At 53.1% G+C, this 20,149-nt stretch overlaps 1 protein-coding gene across 4 annotated transcripts in view; it reads right to left on the reverse strand.

The window, feature by feature from the left end:
• The window catches only part of ZSCAN18 (zinc finger and SCAN domain containing 18), a 15,240-nt gene extending 1,419 nt beyond the window's left edge, over positions 1–13,821 (reverse strand). Inside the window, exons 1-7 of one of the 4 annotated variants that reach the window (XM_026457588.1) lie at positions 13,639–13,821; positions 4,400–4,923; positions 3,568–3,705; positions 2,202–2,290; positions 1,788–1,890; positions 1,057–1,149; positions 12–277 (exon numbers count right to left, since the gene is read on the reverse strand). In XM_026457588.1, coding sequence (XP_026313373.1) covers positions 12–277; positions 1,057–1,149; positions 1,788–1,890; positions 2,202–2,290; positions 3,568–3,705; positions 4,400–4,802 — 1,092 coding nt within the window. In that variant the 5' untranslated portion in view covers positions 4,803–4,923; positions 13,639–13,821. Of the gene's footprint in view, positions 1–11; positions 281–1,056; positions 1,150–1,787; positions 1,891–2,201; positions 2,291–3,567; positions 3,706–4,399; positions 4,924–13,579 lie in introns of all 4 variants that reach the window. The other 3 variants (XM_026457589.1, XM_026457586.1, XM_026457587.1) reach the window with 3 other exon arrangements.
• Positions 13,822–20,149: the final 6,328 nt, after the last annotated feature.

Here is a 20,149-nt window from a genome sequence, read left to right on the forward strand (position 1 = left end):
TCCTGGGGGTCCTGCGGGTCCTGGGGCTCCTGGGGGTCCTGCGGGTCCTGGGGGTCCTGCGGGTCCTGGGGGTCCTGGGGCTCCTGGGGGCCCTGCGAGTCCTGCGGGTCCTGCGGGTCCGGGGCCTTCCCAGGCTGCTCTTCCTCCTCCTCAGTGGTGCCCGACGGGGGATCGGCAAGGGCGTCCCCTGGGGGCGCCTCCGTAGGCAGCTCAGGCAGCCCCTGCGCAGGGGCGGCCTCCTCGCCGGCGCACCCAGCGGTCTCCTGCCGCCTCCCGCCTTCTGGAACAAGGTCAGAGCCCTGGCGTGAGCGCCCCGCCCAGGGGCAGGGAGCGGAGGACCCGGCCGAGCCTCAGTTGCCGGAACAGGACACAGGGCTCTGGGCTCTGGATCCCCGCGGGGCTCACGGCTGTTTGGAAGCAGCGCTGTCCCTCCCAGGCTGCCCTGCAGCACGCGCCCCACGCCTGCTGCTGCAGATGTGGGACCTGGAGGCCTCCAACAATGGAGGCCACCGACAGGACAGGAAGGGCAGCCCCACTGAGCCCGGGCTCTGGAAACCGCGCCTTTGGAGGTCTCCACCCGTCCACTAGCTTGGCCACGAGATGCACGATGCAAGCAGAGCCTGCTCAGAGCGCACCCTCCTGGAGGGAGGGGGCCAGCTGCCGGCGAAGACAGCGGTGTCAACAGCTGTGGCCAAGCCCCCCAGCGACAAGCTCCCAGGGCCCTCCACCCCAAGTCCACCTCTAGGTGTTCTCGTTGGTGTGCTGGCACAGAACCTCCAATGCGGCAGAACGGCCACCCCTGGGACCCATACACAGATCCCGGCAACTAACACCACTGCTGTTGCCACTGACCAAGGCTTGGAGTGATCTGTCATGCAGCAAGAGACCATGGATGTAACCGGATTCCTGCCTCACTCTGACATGGTGGTGGGAAAATGGTGAAGCAGTCAATGCTGAGGTCTTTGCTGGGGCTGATGGCACTGGGAGGGGACCCCTCAGCCTCTGAAGAAAAAGCAAACCCCACCCGGTCCTAACACCAGTTCAACCCAACCTCACCTGGGACACCGCTTCCTTGTGGATCTCTTTCCACCAACCGGAGTTCCTCAGTGTCCAGCCTGGAGGCAGCGTCAGGCTGGGAAAGCTGATACCCTGAGTGGGGATAAAAACCAAAGAAATGAAAGAGGCATCAACACAGAGTAGCTGATGGGCGTCGTGTGTTGTGAACCAACCAGGGCAGGCTACAGCCCACCTCCTCTTCTCTGCATTGGGACCCCCACCAAGGCCACCTCCCTGTCAGGCCCCTGGACAGTGGAGCAAAGAAGGCAAGGCTGGAAGGGCGACAGGGCAGGCGGAGGCAGAACTCAGGGAAAGCAAAGTTAAAGACATTAAGACAAGAAATGCTCAGGAGTCTGAGTGGGGGGACCTCCCTAAAAGGAGGGTTTCTGGGGCAAGAATGTCTACAAAAGAGGAGACCCTTGACCAGGCCATGCAGGTGAGGCCCCGTCTCTGGGCAAGGAGGGTGGCAATGTCGGCGCCTTGGGGCCAGGAGGCCTTTCCAAATTCCGAGGCTTCAGTCCTACAGGCAGGGCCTGGGCAGAACTCAGATGTTTAGATCAGAAAGGGTGGGGGCTTCGGCAAATACATTCAAGCTCAAACACGTGCAAGTTCAAATCCATGTAAGACATTACAGTATCCCAGCCGAAGCCCCTGGGGTCACAGTTTCCTGCACCAACCCCTGCGGGAGGGGTTGGGGAGTGAGGTGCGAGCCCGAGGCAGGTGAGTCTCACCCCACAGAAGCAGCTTCCGGTAGCTCTTCAGGTTCTCCTCGGCAGGGTCCAGGTGGCCCCACTCCTCCAGGTGCTGAGGCTCCTCTGGAAAGGACTTCAGCTTCTGAAATAGCCGTACAGCCGTGGCTGAGACCTTCCACCTGCCCTAGAGAAGGGAGGACCCGCCACAGCCCCACAGCCACAGAAGCCGGCTAGGAGTCAGCCCCGGTCAGGGGCTCCAACCCAGGTGCACTGCAGGAGGCAGCCCCCTTCGCACCACAAAGATTCCGCCCTCATGCTCCCACCGGGTTGGGTTCTGGGCCTCGGCGCTGTGGACATTTGGGGCTGCAGCCCTCTGCTGAGCACTGGTGATGGGGAGGGGAATGCCTCTAAGCTGAGGCCAGGCCCCTCACCCTGGGACTCATGCCCACCCACCTGCTCGGTGTTGGCAGGGCTGGCCTCTTCGGTTCTTGCTTCTCTGACCCTCCTCTGTTCCAGAAACAGGGAGTCTGGAGAAAGCCAGGCTGGGGAGAGCGGGAGGCAGAGCTGAAGTAACGAGCTCCCTGTGGCTAGGTTCCCCCAAGGGTCAAGGAGTCCCCACTGCCTCCCACACAGGCCCCAGTGTGCTTATATGACAGCAGCACCCAAGGCTCAATGGACACCACATCTGTCCCTGATTTACAAAGCAGGGCGGTGGCCACAGGGCTTGGGTGGCCCCAGAGATGCCCATTCAAGTCCAGTAGATTCGTGGAAATCTTTTTTTTTTGGTTTGTTTGTTTTTTAAAGACAGGGTCTTACTCTGTCACCCAGGCTGGAGTGCAGTGGCACGATCTTGGCTCACTGCACCCTCCACCTCCTGGACTCAAGTGATCCTCGCACCTCAGCCTCCCAAGTAGGCGCGACTACAAGTGCACACCCGGCTAATTTTTGTATTTTTTTGTAGAGATGGGGTCTCCATATGTTGCCCAGGCTGGTCTCGAATGCCTGGGCTCAAGTGATCTGCCTGCCTTGGCCTCCCAAAGTGCTGTGATTACAGGCATGAGGCACCGTGCCTGGCCTTCGTGGAAATCCTAAAAAGCAACACCACATAGTGCTGGGCTGCATCCAGGCCAGTGGGCGCCTCCCATGCTGGTAATGAACAGCCACAAAACCTCTGGAAAACCACATGGAAGTTTCTATTTTATGTGAAATGTCGAACTCACAAACCATTTGCCCAGCGGTCCTGAGGAGCCCACCCACAGTGCCCAGAGCCTCACATATGGGGCACACAAGTCAGGAGGTGTCATGGCAGATTCACTGCAAGGGGCAGAGTCCACCTCTAGGATGGAGATGGGCTAAGCACGTGATGCTGGGCAACTAAAGTACCAGACCTAACCACAGCCTGGAGGAGCCACCCCATCTGAACAGCAAGCACTCAGACACAGCACAGCATACACAGGGAGCCCGACCCCAGGCCCTGAATGTGCATGTGTGATGTGCAGGGAGACATGAGGGACGTGCATCAGGACACTTGAGACCCTTTATTTTCAGAGGGTGCATGGTGGGGGTTGGGAGATTCTTTTCTTTATGTATTGATGCTTTTTCACTATTTGTGGCAAGTATGGATTATCTGCATAATCTCTGAAGACTAATTTAATAAACAATGTCTAACATTCAGAGGAACTACAGGAGGAAGTCCCAATGGATAGCGTGGACCATGGGGCCCCTGACTCCCTGGCTGCCCTCCTGCCCTCTCCCAACCACAGGCCTCTGCCCACCACCTAAGGCCCAGCAGAGGCTGCCAGGCTGGCTGGGCACTCACGTGTCTCAGAAGGTGCTGGGATCTCCCCCCGGCTGGGGCTCTCAAGCTCGCCTGGTAGCAGCAGAGGGTCCATGTGCCTCTCGTACACTCCATCGCTAAGAATTGAGGATGAGCCCGCAGGGGAGCCCAGCAGCATCCCTGTCAACAGTGGAGGGACCTGTGACCCCAAGAGGTCAGGACACGCGCCAACAACAATCACACAGTTAAACCACAGGGACCTGCAGGCTCCAGGGCCCCATCACCACCCATCCTGCACCCTCATCCTTGGACCAGGAGACCTCCGGCCTGCAAAGCACCCAGAATATTTACTGTTAAGAGGCTGGGCTGGGTGCGGTGGCTCACAACTGTAATCCCAGCACTTTGGGAGGCCGAGGCGGGTGGATCACTTGAGGTCAGCAGTTAGAGACCATGGTGAAACCCCATCTTTACTAAAAATACAAACATTAGCTGGGCATCGTCGTGGGCACCTGTAATCCCAGCTACTTGAGAGGCTGAGGCAGGAGAATTGCTTGAACCCAGGAGGTAGAGGTTGCAGTGAGCTGAGATTGCGCCACTGCACTCCAGCCTGGTGACAGAGCGAGACTCTGCCTCAAAAAAAAAAAAAAAAAAAAAGAGGCTGGGCCCTTTCCCTCATCCTTCTGGCTTCCTTACATCCAGAAGGCAGACGTGAAGGCAGGAGCCCAAGCAACTGTCCTGGCCCCTGAGGACCAAGGAGCTGCTTCACCAGCATGGGAAACTTAATTATCTCAGGCAAGCCATGGCTGGCACTAGGGCCTTCCAGGACCCCCTCCCCATCTCCTCTGAACCATGCTTCTCCTCTGGGGCAGCCCACCTGGCTCTTCCAGGACGTCAGCGAGGCCCTCCACCAGGGAGGCTGCCTTCTTGCAGCTCTCAGGGTACTGTGCCACCACCCAGGGCCGGACCTTATCAGGCAGGATGCCCAGGAACTGCTCCAGCACCAGCAGCTCCAGCATCTGCTCCTTGGAGCGCGCCTCAGGCATCAGCCACTGACGGCACAGCTCATGCAGGCGGGCCAGAGTCTGGTGGGGCCCGGCAGCCTCCTGGTAGACAAATTCCCGGAAACGCAGGCGGGAGAACTCCAGGTCAGCAGGGGTCCTCTCAGGGATGGTCTCGGGTTCTTCCTGCTGGACTCCGGCTGCTGACCCTGGCGTGGGCAGATCCAGGGGGGTTGGGGAGCTCCTGGGGGAGGCAAACGCCTTCTCCAAAGGCAGCATCTTTCCAAAACGGCACTGGAAAACGCGACTGTGTCTAATCGGGGACAAAGTGGCTCCAAAGCAGAGGTGCCAGGGATGACCAGATGGCCAGGGGACTCAGATGGTGCCAGAACCCACAGACCTGCAGAGGACATGGACAAGACAATGGCCTTGCATAAGGCCAGGGCACAGCCACCCCGGCTGCCAGAGAACGAAGACACCGTACCCAGAGTTCACGCAGATTTCCAAGAAACCTGCTTGTTAGGCATCAGAACCTCCGCGTTGTACTTGTGTAGATAAAAAGGAGCATCTAAGTGGAGGGAACTCATTCTGTGCTTTACCAGATTTTTTTTTTTCTTTGAGACTGAGTCTCCCTCCGTCACCCAAGCTGGAGTGCAGTGGCGCAATCTCAGCTCAATGCCACCTCCACCTCCCGGGTTCAAGCGATTCTCCTGCCTCAGTCTCCCCAGTAGCTGGAATTACAAGCATGCACTACCACATCCAGCTACTTTTTGTATTTTTAGTAGAGATGGGGTGTCCCCATGTTGGCCAGGCTGGTCTCAAACTCCTGACCTCAAATGATCCACCTGCCTCAGCCTCCCAAGGTGCTGGGATTACAGGTGTGAGCCACTGCACCCAGCCTCATTACCACAATTTTTAAAAAATCAGTCATGAATAGGATGAAAATGAAAAATTACTTGACAATCTCTATGTAAACCTACATGTAAAAACCTTGAAATAGGCCTGGCGCGGTGGCTCACGCCCATAATCCCAGCACTTTGGAAGGCTGAGACAGGTAGACAACCTGAGGTCGGGAGTTCAAGACCAGCCTGACCAACATGGAAAAACCCCATCTGTACTAAAAATATAAAATTAGTCGGGCGTGGTGGCACCTGCCTCTAATCCCAGGTACTTGGGAGGCTGAGGCAGGAGAATTGCTTGAACCCGGGAGGCGGAGGTTGCAGTGAGCCGAGATCGTGCCATTCCACTCCAGCCTGGGCAACAAGAGCGAAGCTCCACCACAAAAAAAAAAAAAAAAAAAAAAAACCCTTAAAATATTAGTAAACCCATCCTAACCATGCATGCTTTATGCTTCATTCTAGTTTGTGTTTACACCAGAAATGCAAGGTCTGTTTACATTTAAAAGATATATTATGTGGGCCAGGTGCGGTGGCTCACGCCTGTAATCCCAGCACTTTGGGAGGCCGAGGCAGGTGGATCACTTGAGGTCAGGAGTTTGAGACCAGCCTGACCAACCTGGCGAAACCCTACTAAAAATACAAAAATGAGCTGGGCGTGGTGGTAGGCGCCTGTATTCCCAGCTACTTGGGAGGCTGAGGCAGGAGGACTGCTTGAACCCTGAGGCAGAGGTTGCATTGAGCAGAGATTGTGCCACTGCACTCCAGCCTGGGCGACGGTGAGACTCCGTCCCAAAAAAAAAAAAAAAAAAAGATATATTAGAGGGATGTCAATTTCTAATAACATGAAGGAGCTGTGTCAAGACTGTTCCTGCAGTTAAAACCACCACAAATCTGAAATGAAATTATTTAGAAAAAAGCATAGGGAGTGGGGGGCCCCCTCTGGAGGCCACTGAACAACCCCCGTTTCTGGAAATGGTGCAGAATGTAGGCCTCTACCAAAGCATCCACAGAACTAGGCAGGAGGGGCAGGAAGTACCCAGGAGCAGTGACAACGGCGGGTGGGCGGTGGGGGAGACCACAATGACTGGGAGAGTTCAGGTCCTGCCAACCTGTGCCCCAACCTCAGCTGAATCCCCGCATACAGGGTGGCCCCATCATTCAAGTGGAGCTGGTATTCGGGATTTCCGGATGAGCTCCCTTGATTTTAACTGTGCACCAACAATGAGCTCACTAAACAGAACCCAGCAGGTCAGAGCTGCCCGGGCCTCCCGTCAGCCTCAGGCTCTCATGTCACTGGCTACGGACACACAAGGGTGTGAACTGCAGCTGTCCAGCTTCTCCCAGGACCCGCCTGGGTCTGAAGGTCCACAGAGCCAGCTGGGAGGGGACTTCCCACAGCTGCAGGAGGCCTAGTTTTACAGGGAAAACCAGAGTCAACCGCACCAGGCCAGGTGCTGGGAGCCCTTCTCAGGCTGTCAGGTTCTGCTCCAACAGGATATGGGGCGCAAAGACCTCGCTGCTGTGGGGTGGGGCGGGGTGTGTGATTCCACAGAAAGGAAACATCTAGAACAGGCAAATCTATAGAGACAAAATGTCGACCAGCTATTGCCAGGGGCTGGGATTTGGGGGAATGAGGAGGGACTGCTAATGGGTACAGGATTTCTTCTTTGGGTGGTGAAAATGCTCAATGGTGAGTACTGTATATTAAAAACCAATGAACTGTCCACTTGAAATAGGTAAACTTCATGGTATATACATTAATAAGCTGTTTAAAAAACAAAACAAAACAAAGAAACAGGGCTGGGCACAGTGGCTCATGCCTGTAATCCCGGCACTTTGGGAGGCCGAGGCAGGCAGATCGCCTGAGGTCAGGAGTTCAAGACCAGCCTGGTCAACATGGTAAAACTCCCTCTCTACTAAAAATAAAAAAAAATTAGCCAGGTGTGGTGGTGGGCACCTGTAATTCCAGCTACTCAGGGGGCCTGAGGCAGGAGGATCTCTTGAACCTGGGAGGTGGAGGCTGTAGTGAGCTGAGATCATGTCACTGCACTCCAGCCTGGGTGACAGAGCAAGACTCTGTCAAAAAAAAAAAGAAAGAGAAAAAACCAGAAGTTTGCAGAGAATCAACTGTCAACCTCTCTCTCTGTGGCTAGCAGAGTTTAAAGGGAACTGCAGAACTCTAAGTGCTGTTGGAAGACATTCTACACAAGCTTCCACTTAACTCAAGCAAAACAGACCCATGTCATGCCATCACCACCACCACGATACCTCTACCTTTTCTGTTGCCCCGGCTGGAGCGCAGTGGCGCGATCTCGGTTCACTGCAAGCTCCACCTCCCGGGTTCATGACATTCTCCTGCCTCCTCCCGAGTAGCTAGGACTACAGGCACCCACCACCGCGCCCGGACCCCCCCCCCTTTTTTTTTTTTTTGTATTTTTTAGTAGAGACGGGGTTTCACTGTGTTAGCCAGGATGGTCTCGATCTCCTGACCTCATGATCCACCCGTCTTGGCCTCCCAAAGTGCTGGGATTACAGGCATGAGCCACCACGCCCGGCTACCCACGCTTTTTTCTTTTTTTAAACACAGGGTGGAGTGCAGTGGTATGATCATAGCTTACTACAGCCTCAACCTCCTGAGCTCAAGTGATCCTCCCACCGCAGCCTCCCGAGTAGCTGGGACTAAAGGTGTACATTACCCACACCTGGCTGATTTTTAATTTTTTTTTTTTTTAGAGACAGGGATCTCACTATGTTGCTCAGGCTGGTCTGTAACTTCTGGACTCAAGGGATATGCCTGCCTGGGCCTCCCAAAGCGATGGGATTACAGACGTGAGCCACCGCACCCAGCCCCACCCTTCTGTTACTTCATAGGTCTGAGCTCTCAACTGGCCCCTTTGGGAGCCCCTTCCTCTGCACTCCTTGCACGCCCCCACCCGACACCTGCTCACTGCTCACTGCCTCCACCTTTTACCTCCCTACTGACCGCCTCCCCGACGGGAATGCGTACCCAGGAGACTAAGGGTTCTTCACAGGCAGGTCCCTGGGCCTGGGCAGAGGTGGCTCAGTGTGTGCGGACTGCACAAACAGTGCAGTTCTGCTGAGGGGTATGCAGCCTGTGCCTCATTTGTTTTTGGCCGTTGTGGACCCTCATGTCCGTCTCTGTGGGGTCCTTTCTGATCTATTTAAAGGACATATGGAGAAGCAGGATAGCTAGGGCACGGGGGACAACCTCAAGACCGTCACCTACTTACGGCAGCCCCCGCCAGGGTGCCCTCTCCTCACACACTCCACCCCCTGCCAGAGGACTCTCACACCCGAGCACCTGCTCTGTGACTGAGCGCTTTCTCATGATCTAATCTCTGAAGGTGGGTAAACTGCCCACTTTCCCGTGACTTTTTCTTTACAGCTCTTTCTATGAACTAGTTAACGAGTTCCCTGTCTGGCTCCATCTTGCCACTGTCCCCATCTGTGGCTTGTCTTTTCACTCCATGCTGTCTTTTGGTCACAGGTAATGCTCTAATGTTTCTTACTATCTAATGCGATCTCTTTTATTTTTGGAGACAGAGTCTCACCCTGTTGCCCAGGCTGGAGCACTGCGGCAATGTCAGCTCATCGCAACTTCCACCTCCTGGGTTCAAGCAATTCTCCTCCCTCAGCCTCCTGAGTCACGGGGGTTAGAGGCATTTGCCAACATGCCCAGCTAATTTTTGTATTTTTAGTACAGATGGGGTTTCACCATGTTGGCCAGGTTGGTCTCTAACTGCTGACCTCAAGTGATCCACCCGCCTCGGCCTCCCAAAGTGCCAGGATTACAGGCATGAGCCACTGCACCCAGCCTTCAACCATTTTTTAAATTGGACTTCTGAGTTCAGAAACCCACTTAAAAACGGTTTCTTTCCCTTGGGACTAGAAATACATCCTCTCTTTTCAGAGGCTGAGGCAGGCAGATCACGAGGTCAGGAGATCGAGACCATCCTGGCTAACACAGTGAAATCCTGTCTCTACTACAAATACAAAAAAAATAATAATAATAATAAATTAGCCAGGCATAGCGGCAGGCGCCTGTAGTCCCAGCTACTCGGGAGGCTGAGGCAGGAGAATGGCGTGAACCCAGGAGGTGGAGCTTGCAGTGAGCCGAGACTGCGCCACTGCACTGCAGCCTGGGCGACAGAGCGAGACACCATCCACCCCCCCCCAAAAAAAGAAAAGAAATACATCCTCTTATTCATCTTCCAAGAACAGAGAGTAGCAGATATAAAGGGCCAGACAGTCTCAGTTTCAACTACTCAACTCTCCCTTGTGGCAAGTAAGCAGCCAGAGCCCTGTGTGTACCCACAGGTTTGGCATGTTCTTACACACCCTCATTTATAAAAACAGGTGGCCAGGCGTGGTGGCTCACACCTGTAATTCCAGTACTTTGGGAGGCCAAGGGGGGTGGACAGCTTGAGCCCAGGAGCTCGAGAACAGCCTGGGCAACATGCCAACACCTCGTTTCTACAACAAACAGAAAAATTAGCTGGGCATGGTGCTGCATGCCTGTAGTCCCGGCTACTCTGGAGACTGAGGTTGGAGGATTACCTGAACTCAGGAGGTGAAGGCTGCAGTGAGCTGTGATCACAACACTGCACTGCAGCCTGGGTGACAGAGTGAGACCCTGTTGCAAAAAAAAAAAAAAAAATAGCCAGGCGTGGTGGCTCACACCTGTGGTCCCAGCTGTGTGGGAGGCTAAGGTGGGAGGACCCCTTAATTCCAGGAGTTGGAGGCTGCAGTGAGCCACAGTTGGTGCCACTGTATTCCAGCATGAGCAACACAGCAAGACCCTGTCTCTAATAAATACAAAGAAAACAGGTCACTGCTAGCCTGCAGGTGGGTATGCTAACCCCTGTTCTGCAGCCTCTCCTGATGGGAAGCGTGATGCCGGCTCTACCCCCCTGGCAATGGAGGTACAGAGCTCTACTTGGTGCATGGACAGAGGTGTGGTCCTGAGGGCATGTAATTTTGGCTTTCTTAGCACGCCAGAGGCACGTTCACCTTGCAGAGAACCTGTCTCCACAAAACAAATTGTGAGCTCCATAATGTGTGTGCACAGAAATTTCCCTCATCAGAACCTTACAATCCCAGAGGGGTAGGAACCAGAAGCAGCCCCAAGGTGCAGGTGGGGAAACAGAGGCATGAGGCAGCCAAGCTCTAAGGCTGGGACCCCACCTGCAAAGTGATGCTGCCACTCGTCATTCCCCCGCCAGGCCCATAAGCCCACCCTTTAAGAGGCTTCCTGCCAGCCCTCCCCTCTAGCCCTCATGGCCTCCACAGTGGGCAGGTCCCAGCCAGCTCCCCCCAGCCCCTCTCTTCCTGCTCCAGCTTCCCAGCTCTGAGCATGGAGGCATCGGGGTCTAGGTAGAATGAGCAAAGGGTCCTCGGCCATTGGCAGGGGTGGGATGAGGTGGGGAGGATGGGACATCCTCTGGCTGGGTCACTGGCCAAGACAGTGGGGGACACACGTCAGCCGCTGGGGACAGGCACGGGAGCTCCTCTCCTCTGTGCTCTTCCCCCGTGAGCCTCTCTGGGAAGCTACCTCTGCATCCCCTCCCTCCATTCACCTGCAAAGCAGAGGCTTCCATGGAGCCAGGGGTCTCCTAAAATGCCCAGCTGCAAGAAAGCTGCTGCGTCCTGTGAAAACAGCCTCTCCATGTTCATCTCCCTTCCTACTGGGACCCTGATGCTCACAGCCAGGAGGATGAGGCCATCCGAGGAGCCTCCAGAAATCTCTGGCCTTGTGTCTTCTTGCCTCCTTCAGCCCCATCCCTGGTCACGCTGTCAGAAGGACTCTCCTCTTAGAGATCTCACCGGGGCAGGCGCGGCAGCGAACATCTATAATCCCACAGCCTGGGGAGTCTTAGGCAGGAGGATTGCTTGAGCCCAGGGGTTGGAGGCTGTAGTGATATATGATTGGCTACTGCACTCCAGCCTGGGCGACAGAATGAGCCCGTGTCTCAAAAACAAACAAACAAGAGATACCACTGGGACCCTTTCCTGCCACAGCCTGCTTGAATGAGGCCACACCTTTCTGGAGTCTGGCTTGGTCACTGGGCAAACCTCCATCCCCCAAATCTTGGGACCGTCCAGGATTTGTCTCAGATAGGATTTTCCTGGAGCCCAGCCCCCCAGCCTCAGCAAATGAAGCAGTCTGCACAAGTTTTTTTTTTTTTTTTTTTGTCTCGCTCTGTCACCCTGGCTGGAGTGCAGTGGTGCGATCTCGGCTCACTGCAAGCTCCGCCTCTGGGTTCACGCCATTCTCCTGCCTCTGCCTCCTGAGTAAGTGGGACCACAGGCGCCCACCACCACGGCCGGCTAATTTTTTTGTATTTTTAGTAGAGACGGGGTTTCACTGTGTTAGACAGGATGGCCTCTATCTCCTGACCTCGTGATCCGCCCACCTCGGCCTCCCAAAGTGCTGGTATTACAGGTGCAAGCCACCGTGCCCAGCCAGTCTGCACAAGTCTTGAGCCAGTCCTGTAGGCTTTGCCGCACCCAGAGGCCTGGAATACAGAGGCTGAGGCAGAGGGAGCCACGGTGGGTGAGGGGTGGCTGAGCTGAGGGGCCCCAAGCCTGGTGGGTCTCCAGAGTCCTGTGGCAAATCCCCTTCATCCCTCCGTGGGCCCAGCCCTGGCCACCTGAGGAATATTTGTCACAGCTCTCCATCCCACCCCACTCATCGGCAGGGTCTAGCAAACCACCCCCCAGCCACGGGCCTGAGGATCAGCCAGGGAAGCTCAATGCATGGGGCACGGTTCTTGATGGGTCGCCGGATAGTCCCAGAGTCTGCCCTGGCTTCATCCACAGATCACTTACTCATTATAAAAGGGGGTAAAGGTGCTTTCAAAAGAATGAAAAAACATGCAGTGAGGGTCGTCGTTCACATCTCAGCTGCCTTTTGTGGTCCCTGATCCACTCACCAGGACACACAGAACCAGAGAGAGGTCCTGCGCAACTGGCCTAGGCTCCCCAAAAGCCCAAGGCCAGAAATACCCAGGAAGTCACAGAGTCAAGCATCATGCAGAGAAAACAGCAACTCGATTCGACATGTGGCCCTGCTGTGACTCCAGGGCAGGAAACCATCTGCAGGACACGATGGGATGGAAGAGGTGACATGGAACCGAGAAGGTGACATCGAACCAAGTGACTGTGCCACTCAGCCTCCCCCAGGAGTCAGCAAGGACACAGGTGCATATATGCAAAAGTGGAAGGAGGGCAGACAAAAATGAGGGAAGCGGGGAGGGAAGGAAGCAGGGAGAGGAGAAAGCAGAGGAAGGAGCAGGAGCAGGGAAAGCCGGACAGTATGGAAGGGGGTGGGGGGACTGGGAAAAGGAAGGAGGAACCGGGGAGGGTGAGAGAAAGGAGATGGGGAAGGAGTGATGGGAGGGTGAGTCAAGCCCCCACCCCAACTCCCCGAGTCAGGCCTGAAGCCAGTAACCCCACTCTTGCCTCTTCCACGAGAGGGGTCTCCGAGGTGGGCGCAGGCACCTCACTCAAACAGAACCCACCCCCAGGTCACTGAGGAGAGGCAAGATCTCCCAAAGGTGGGGGCAAGAGAGACAATGCCCATCCTAGGCTCCCCTTTGGTCCCCGCGCCCTCCACCCCTTCCCTGCTCCAGCCCCTGGGGCCACAGCCTGCCCAGCTTCCCCCAACCAGGACACCCTCACACCCTCAGCCCACACTTCCTCCCCTCCCTCCCCTTCCCCACTCAGAAGCCTCCCAGTCCCCCTTTTCTCCCCCCTCAGGAGACTCCCCCTCCCCGCTTTCTTCCCCCTCAGCAGCTTCCCCCTCCCCGCTTTCTCCCTCATCAGGAGCCTCCCCTTCCCCCATCTCTCCCCCAACAGGAGCCGCCCCTTCCTGGTCTCCCACCCACAGGGTCCCCTAAGCGCCTCCCCTTCCAGAGCCTACACTGGGTGGGGGTTGCACTAGTTCCCTACCTGCCTGCAGGGCCTCTCACCGATCCTGATCTCAGCCCCATTCCCGAGGGGACCCGGCCCCCGCCCCGCACTCCATGCGAGGGCTGCCAGACCCTCGGCCTGCTGGATGCACAGCGGGGGCTCGCACCCCAACCCCGGGAACACCCTGGCCCCTTCCTCCAACGCTGCCCCCAGAGGCGTCCTCACCATCTGCCCCGTCGGGGTCGCTCCCTGACCCCCGCGCTGCGGCCCCGGGACCTACCCACCTGCTGCGCAGCTGCCCCAGGCCGGTCCCAGCCGCCCGGAGCCCTAGTGCGCGATGGCGGCCGGCAAACTGCGCCTGCGCACTAGGCCTCACCGCGGACTACGATTCCCACAATGCCGCGAGACCGTGAGGCGAAGCGGGGCGAGCAAGGGAGCCGTGACAGGGCTCACGGCCAATCAGACGCGAGCGTGGTCTCCTGGCGTCCCGCCCACTCCGGCGCCTGCGTCATCTTGGGCACCATGGCAACGAGGTAAACAAGCGGGTAAATAATAGCCCCCTGACAACCAGAGACCCGAGAAACAAAGACGGTGAGAAACAGAGAAACAGAGACAAAAAGACGCGCAGACCGGGAGGGAGAGAAGCATGAAGACCCACAGACGCTCGGGGGCAGACCAAGACGCCCTGGGGTCCCAGAAACAGAGATGTACAGAGACGGACACGGAAAGGGACACACCAGCTCAGGCTTAGGAAAAGAGAGACCCATAGAAGAGGAGCACTCGAGGCTTAGACAGATCTGGACAGAGATACAGAGACGGGGACTGGCAGACCCAGTACTGGGGAGACAAGAGGTGGAGACCCAGAGGCACTGATGCGCTAAAATGGGTTCTGCAGTTTCAGGGAGTGGATAGAACTCAAAGATTACCCATCCCAGGGCTTCAGGAACTGCTGAAATGAGGGAAACGTGAGCGGCAGCCGGGGTGAGGGCTTTGGCAAAGTCCTATATAAATGTAGCCACCTTGGAAGGCAGGACAGGGCCAGGAGCTGCTTCCCATTTCAGTTTTCCAGATAGAGGCGCTTATGAAGATGCCATTTTAGTCGTTTTTGTGTGAACTGATTTTTAAAATGTGTATCTGAACAGTTTATATATTTTATTTTAAATTTACATACACCGCACATTTTGGTATTCAGTTCTATGAATTTTAACTCATATCCACCAACAAACTCGGGACAAAGAACAGCTCCACTGCCCCAAAATCCTCCTGCTGTCTCCTGGTAGTCACTCTCTCCCCGCCCACAACCCCAGGAAACAGCCAATCTAAGTAGTCCACTGCTACATTTTTGCCTTCACAGTGTCATATAAGTGGGATCACACAGTATGTGGCCTCTTCAGATTGGCTTTTTCACTGAACGTAATTCCTCTGAGATGCACTGAAGCACTATGTATCAACAGTTCATTCCATTTTATTGATAAGTAGTATTCTATGGTATACAGCAGTTTAAACATTCTCCCACTGAAAGATTTTAGGATCGTTTTCAGTATTTTGCTATTAAAAATAATGCTGTTATGAATATTCGCCTACAGATTTTTCTGTGAACGTAGGTTTTCACTTTTCTGAGATAAAAGCCCAAGAGTGCAATTGCTAGGTCACAAAGTGAACACGTGCTTATGAGAGTTGGAAGAAGCTGCCATACTCTCGTCCAGAGTAGCTGGACCATTTTACACTCCCACCGCCAATGAATGTGCGAATCCACTTCACATTTTTATCAGCATTTGTGTTTTGCAATTTTTTATTTTGGCCATTCTGATAGGTGTGTACTGATGGATCATTGTGGTTTCAATTTGCATTTCCTTTAATTGCTAACAAGGTTGAGCACACTCTCATGATTTTTTTGGCATTTGTATACCCTCTTCATTAAAGTATCTGTTCATATCTTTGGCCTGTTTTCTAATTAAAAAAAAAAAAATTGTTCCGTTTTGAAAGCTTTTGTTTTTGAGACAAGGTCTCACTCTGTCATTGAGGCTAGAGTGCAGTGGTGCCATCATGAATCACTGCAGCCTTGACGTTCCAGGCTCAAGTGATCCTCACCTCAGCCTGCTAAGTAGCTGGAACTACAGGTGCATGCTACCATGCCCAGGTAATTTTTTTTTTTTTTAAGAGATAGGGTCTCACTATATTGCTAAGGCTGGTCTCAGACTCCTGGGCTCAAGCAAGCCTCCCACCTTGGCCTTCCAAAGTGCTGGGATTACAGGTATGAGCCCCCATGGCCAGTCTTCCCAGTTTATTTTAATGGATATAACTCAAGAACTGCCAAATAGAAGAGATGCATAGGTAGGGTCTGGGCGGGGGCACTGAAGGTGCAGTGTGTCCATGCGCCCTCTGGGTAAGCCAGCCTCCCAGCACTTTGGATGTGTTCACCAACCCAGCTCTCTCCATCGTGGGGGAGAGGGTCCACACCTTCTTTAAGGTGACTATCCCCATTCTGAAGATACCTATGGGTCCCACTGGAGTCACCTCATTAGCATAAACTCAGGTGTGGTCGAAAGGGGCTCCTTATGAATTGCAAACCCTATTCCTATTACTCACAAAATTCCAAAATTAGTTGGGCATGGTTGCGGGAGCCTGTAATTCCAGCTACTCAGGAGGCTGAGGCAGGAGAATCGCTGGAAACCAGAAGGCAGAGGTTGCAGTGAGGTGAGATCATGCCACTGCACTCCAGCCTGGGCAAAAGAGCAAAACTCCATCTAAAAAAGAAAAAAGATCAAATGTAGGTTTTATTACACCACAGATGGCCAACTGCTCTTGCACCGTCTGGAAATGGCCATCTTTCCTGCATTGAATAGCTTTTGCTCCTTAAAAAATCAGTCAGGAATATCTTTGTGGGTCTATTTCTGGGCCCTCGATTCTGTTCCACTGATCTACGTGTCAGCCAACACCACACTAGGTTACCGTGGCTACAGAGTAACAACATCAGGTGCAGTTATTCCTCCCACTGTTTTTCTGTTTCAAAGTTATTTTAGCTATTCTAAGTCTTGTGCTTTCCCATAAACACTTTCTTTTTCTTCTTCTTCTTTTTTTTTTTTTAGACAGAGTCTTGCTCTGTTGCCAAGGTTGGAGAGCAGTGATGCAATTTCAGCTCATTGCAAACTCTGCCTCCTGAATTCAAGCAATTCTCCTGCCTCAGTCTCCTGAGTAGCTGGGATTACAGGCATGCGCTGCCATGCCCGGCTAATTTTTGCATTTTTAGTAGAGACGGGGTTTCACCATGTCAGCCAGGCTGGTCTGAAACTCCTGACCTCAGGTGATTCGCCCACCTCGGCCTCCCAAAGTGCTGGGATTACAGGTGTGAGCCACCGCACCTGGCCTTTTTTTTTTTTCCTCTGTTTTTTGAGAGGGAGTCTCACTCCTAACCAGGCTGCATGGCCCTGCACCAATGTGTTCATGTCATTTCACATACTTTTTTTCTTTAATTAGGGTTGAGTTTCCTATATAGGCCTTCTGAGCAGCCAGAGATCACACACTTAAATGAGCACCTATTAGCTACCAGGCACATTATGTTTTCTTTTATAAATAAAAGGCTCAAAGTGCACACACGCATACACATACACATGATACTGACACATACACATGATACTGACCAAAAGGTATTTCAGTTTAAAAGCTACAGTAGAAGCTCCATAAGGATGGTGACTTTTCCCTGTTTAGGCAGCTTATTTAACAGGCATGGTGGCAGGCGTCTGTAATTCCAGCTACTTGGGAGGCTGAGACAGGAGAATCGCTGGAAACTGGAAGGCGGAGATTGCAGTGAGCTGAGATCGCGCTACTGCACTCCAGCCTGGGCAAAAGAGCAAAATTCCATCTAAAAAAGAAAAAAAGAGTTGTGGCTCAAGCCTGTAATCCCAGCACTTTGGGAGGCCGAGACGGGCGGATCACGAGGTCAGGAGATCGAGATCATCCTGGCTAACACGGTGAAACCCCGTCTCTACTAAAAAATACAAAAAAAATTAGCTAGGCGTGGTGGCCGGAGCCTGTAGTCCCAGCTACTCGGGAGGCTGAGGCAGGAGAATGGCATAAACCAGAGAGGCGGAGCTTGCAGGGAGCTGAGATCCGGTCACTGCACTCCAGCCCCAGAGAGCGAGACTCCGTCTCAAAAAAAAAAAAAAAAGAAAAAAAGATAACTCAGCTGGCATGGTTCACACCTGTAATCCCAGCAATTTGGGAGGCCAAGGCGAGTGGATCACGAGGTCAGGAGATCAAGACCATCCTGGCTAACACGGTGAAACTCCGTCTCTACTAAAAAAATGCAAAAAAATTAGCTGGGCATGGTGGCAGCGCCTGTAGTCCCAGCTACTCGGGAGGCTGAGGCAGGAGAATGGTGTGAACCCGGGAGGCGGAGCTTGCAGTGAGCTGAGATCGCGCCACTGCACTCCAGCCTGGGCGACAGAGCCAGACTCCATCTCAAAAAAAACAAAACAACATATACTCTTCTGTGCTGTTTGGCTTCCCTCCACATTATGAACTTTAAAAATCTTGCAATAAAATAACAATCATGGCTGACACAGGCTGTAAGAAAGAAGGGGGATAACAATGATTATTCAGCAAGGTAGGAGGGACTACAATGGCACACAGACTGGCCATTTTGTACTGCATCGGATATGTCAATGTTAATTGTCATCTCAGCAACAGATTTTTTCCTTGAGTGTTCTATTTCTCCTCAAACGGACTAATCTCACTAATCATTCAATTCCTCCTTCTGATATTACTCTTATTTCATTGATTCCAAGACAACAGATGGTAACGTGTACATTTTCTGTGCCAATAAAAGGCTGCCTGAGGCATGGTGCCTCACACCTGTAATCCCAGCACTTTGGGACACCGTGGTGGCCTGAGGTCAGGAGTTCAAGACCAGCCTGGCAAAACCCCGTCTCTACTAAAATACCTTAATTAGCTGGGTGTGGTGGCATGCACCTCTAATCTCAGCTACTTGAGAGGCTGAGGCAACAGAATCGCTTGAACCTGGCAGGCGGAGGCTACAGTGAGCCAAGATTGCACCACTGTACTCCAGCCTGGATGACACAGTGAGACTCTTAAAAAAAAAAAAAAAAAAAAAAAAAGCTGCCAATTAAACCACATCATTGATTAACTTGATTTGATTTCAGATGTTAAAATATGGCAAGATACGTATCACAGAATAGAGGAAATACAGTAAGTCTTTAGGGTTCTGTGTCAGGACTAACTTCCAGGTACAGGCGTTACCTTGTTTTCTTGCACTTTGCTTAATTATCCTATGCAGATGCTGCATTTTTTACAAGTTGAAGGTTTGTGGTAACCTGTGTCAATTAAGTCTATTGTCATCATTTATCAAACAGCGTGGCCGGGCGCGGTGGCTCAAGCCTGTAATCCCAGCACTTTGGGAGGCCGAGACGGGCGGATCACGAGGTCAGGAGATCGAGACCATCCTGGCTAACATGGTGAAACCCCGTCTCTACTAAAAAAAATACAAAAAACTAGCCGGGTGAGGTGGCGGGCGCCTATAGTCCCAGCAACTCGGGAGGCTGAGGCAGGAGAATGGCGTAAACCCGGGAGGCGGAGCTTGCAGTGAGCTGAGTCCAGGCGACAGAGCGAGACTCCGCCTCAAAAAAAAAAAAAAAAAAAAAAAAAAACAGCGTATGCTCTCTTTGTGTCTCTGTGTCACATTTTGGTAATTCTCAAAATACTTCAAACTATTGCATTATTATTATCTGTTATGGTGATTGGTGGTAATTTTTGTTGTAACTATTGTAATTGTCCTGGAGTGAAAGGAACCACACGTATATAAGACAATGAACTTAGCAGATAATTGTTGTGTCCTGAATCCTCCACCAACCTGCTATTGCTCACTCATACACACTGTCTGTCTCTTTCCTCAGGCCTCCCTATTCCCTGAGACAAAAAAAAATATTGAAATTAGGCCAGTTAATAACCCTACAATGGCCACTAAGTGTTCAAGTGAAAGGAAGAGCCAAACCTCTAACTTCAAATCAAAAGCTAGAAATGATTAAACTTAGTGAGGAAGGTGTGTCAAATGAAAGACAGGCCCAAACTTAGCCCTCTTGTGCCAAACAGCCAAATCGTGATGGCAAGAGAAAAACTTGAGGGAAAAGAAAAGTGAATATATGAATGACAAGAAACCGAAATGGCCTTGTTGCCAATAGGGAGAAAGCTTTAATGGTCTGGATAGGAGATCAAACTACCCAAAAAGAGCTAACATTCTCTTAAGCCAAAGCCTAATCCAGAGCAAGGTCCTGACTCTCTTCATTTCTGTGAAGGCTGAGAGGCGAGGAAGATGCAGAAGAAAAGTCTGGGCCAGCCAGGCGCGGTGGCTCATACCTGTAATCCCAACACTTTGGGAGGCAGGCGGGTGGATCACCTGAGGTCAGGAGTTCGAGACCAGCTTAGCCAACATGGTGAAACCCTGCCTCTACTAAAAATACAAAAAATAGCTGGGCATGGTGGCGGGCGCCTGTAGTCCCAGCTACTCAGGAGGCTGAGGCAGGAGAATTGCTTCAACCTCGGAGGTGAGACGAAGGATGCTGTGAGCTGAGATCGTGCCACTGCACTCCAGCCTGGGCGACAGAGCGAGACTCTCTCAAAAAAAAAAAAAATTCTGGGCTGGGTGTGGTGGCTCACGCCTGTAATACCAGCACTTTGGGAGACAGAGGTGGGTAGATCACTGAGGTCAGGAGTTCAAGAACAGCTTGGTCAACATGGCGAAACCCCATCTCTACTAAAAATACAAAAAAATTAGCCAGG

The sequence above is a fragment of the Piliocolobus tephrosceles genome, chromosome 21 (assembly GCF_002776525.5).
Source record: "Piliocolobus tephrosceles isolate RC106 chromosome 21, ASM277652v3, whole genome shotgun sequence".
NCBI classification, from domain to species: domain Eukaryota; kingdom Metazoa; phylum Chordata; class Mammalia; order Primates; family Cercopithecidae; genus Piliocolobus; species Piliocolobus tephrosceles.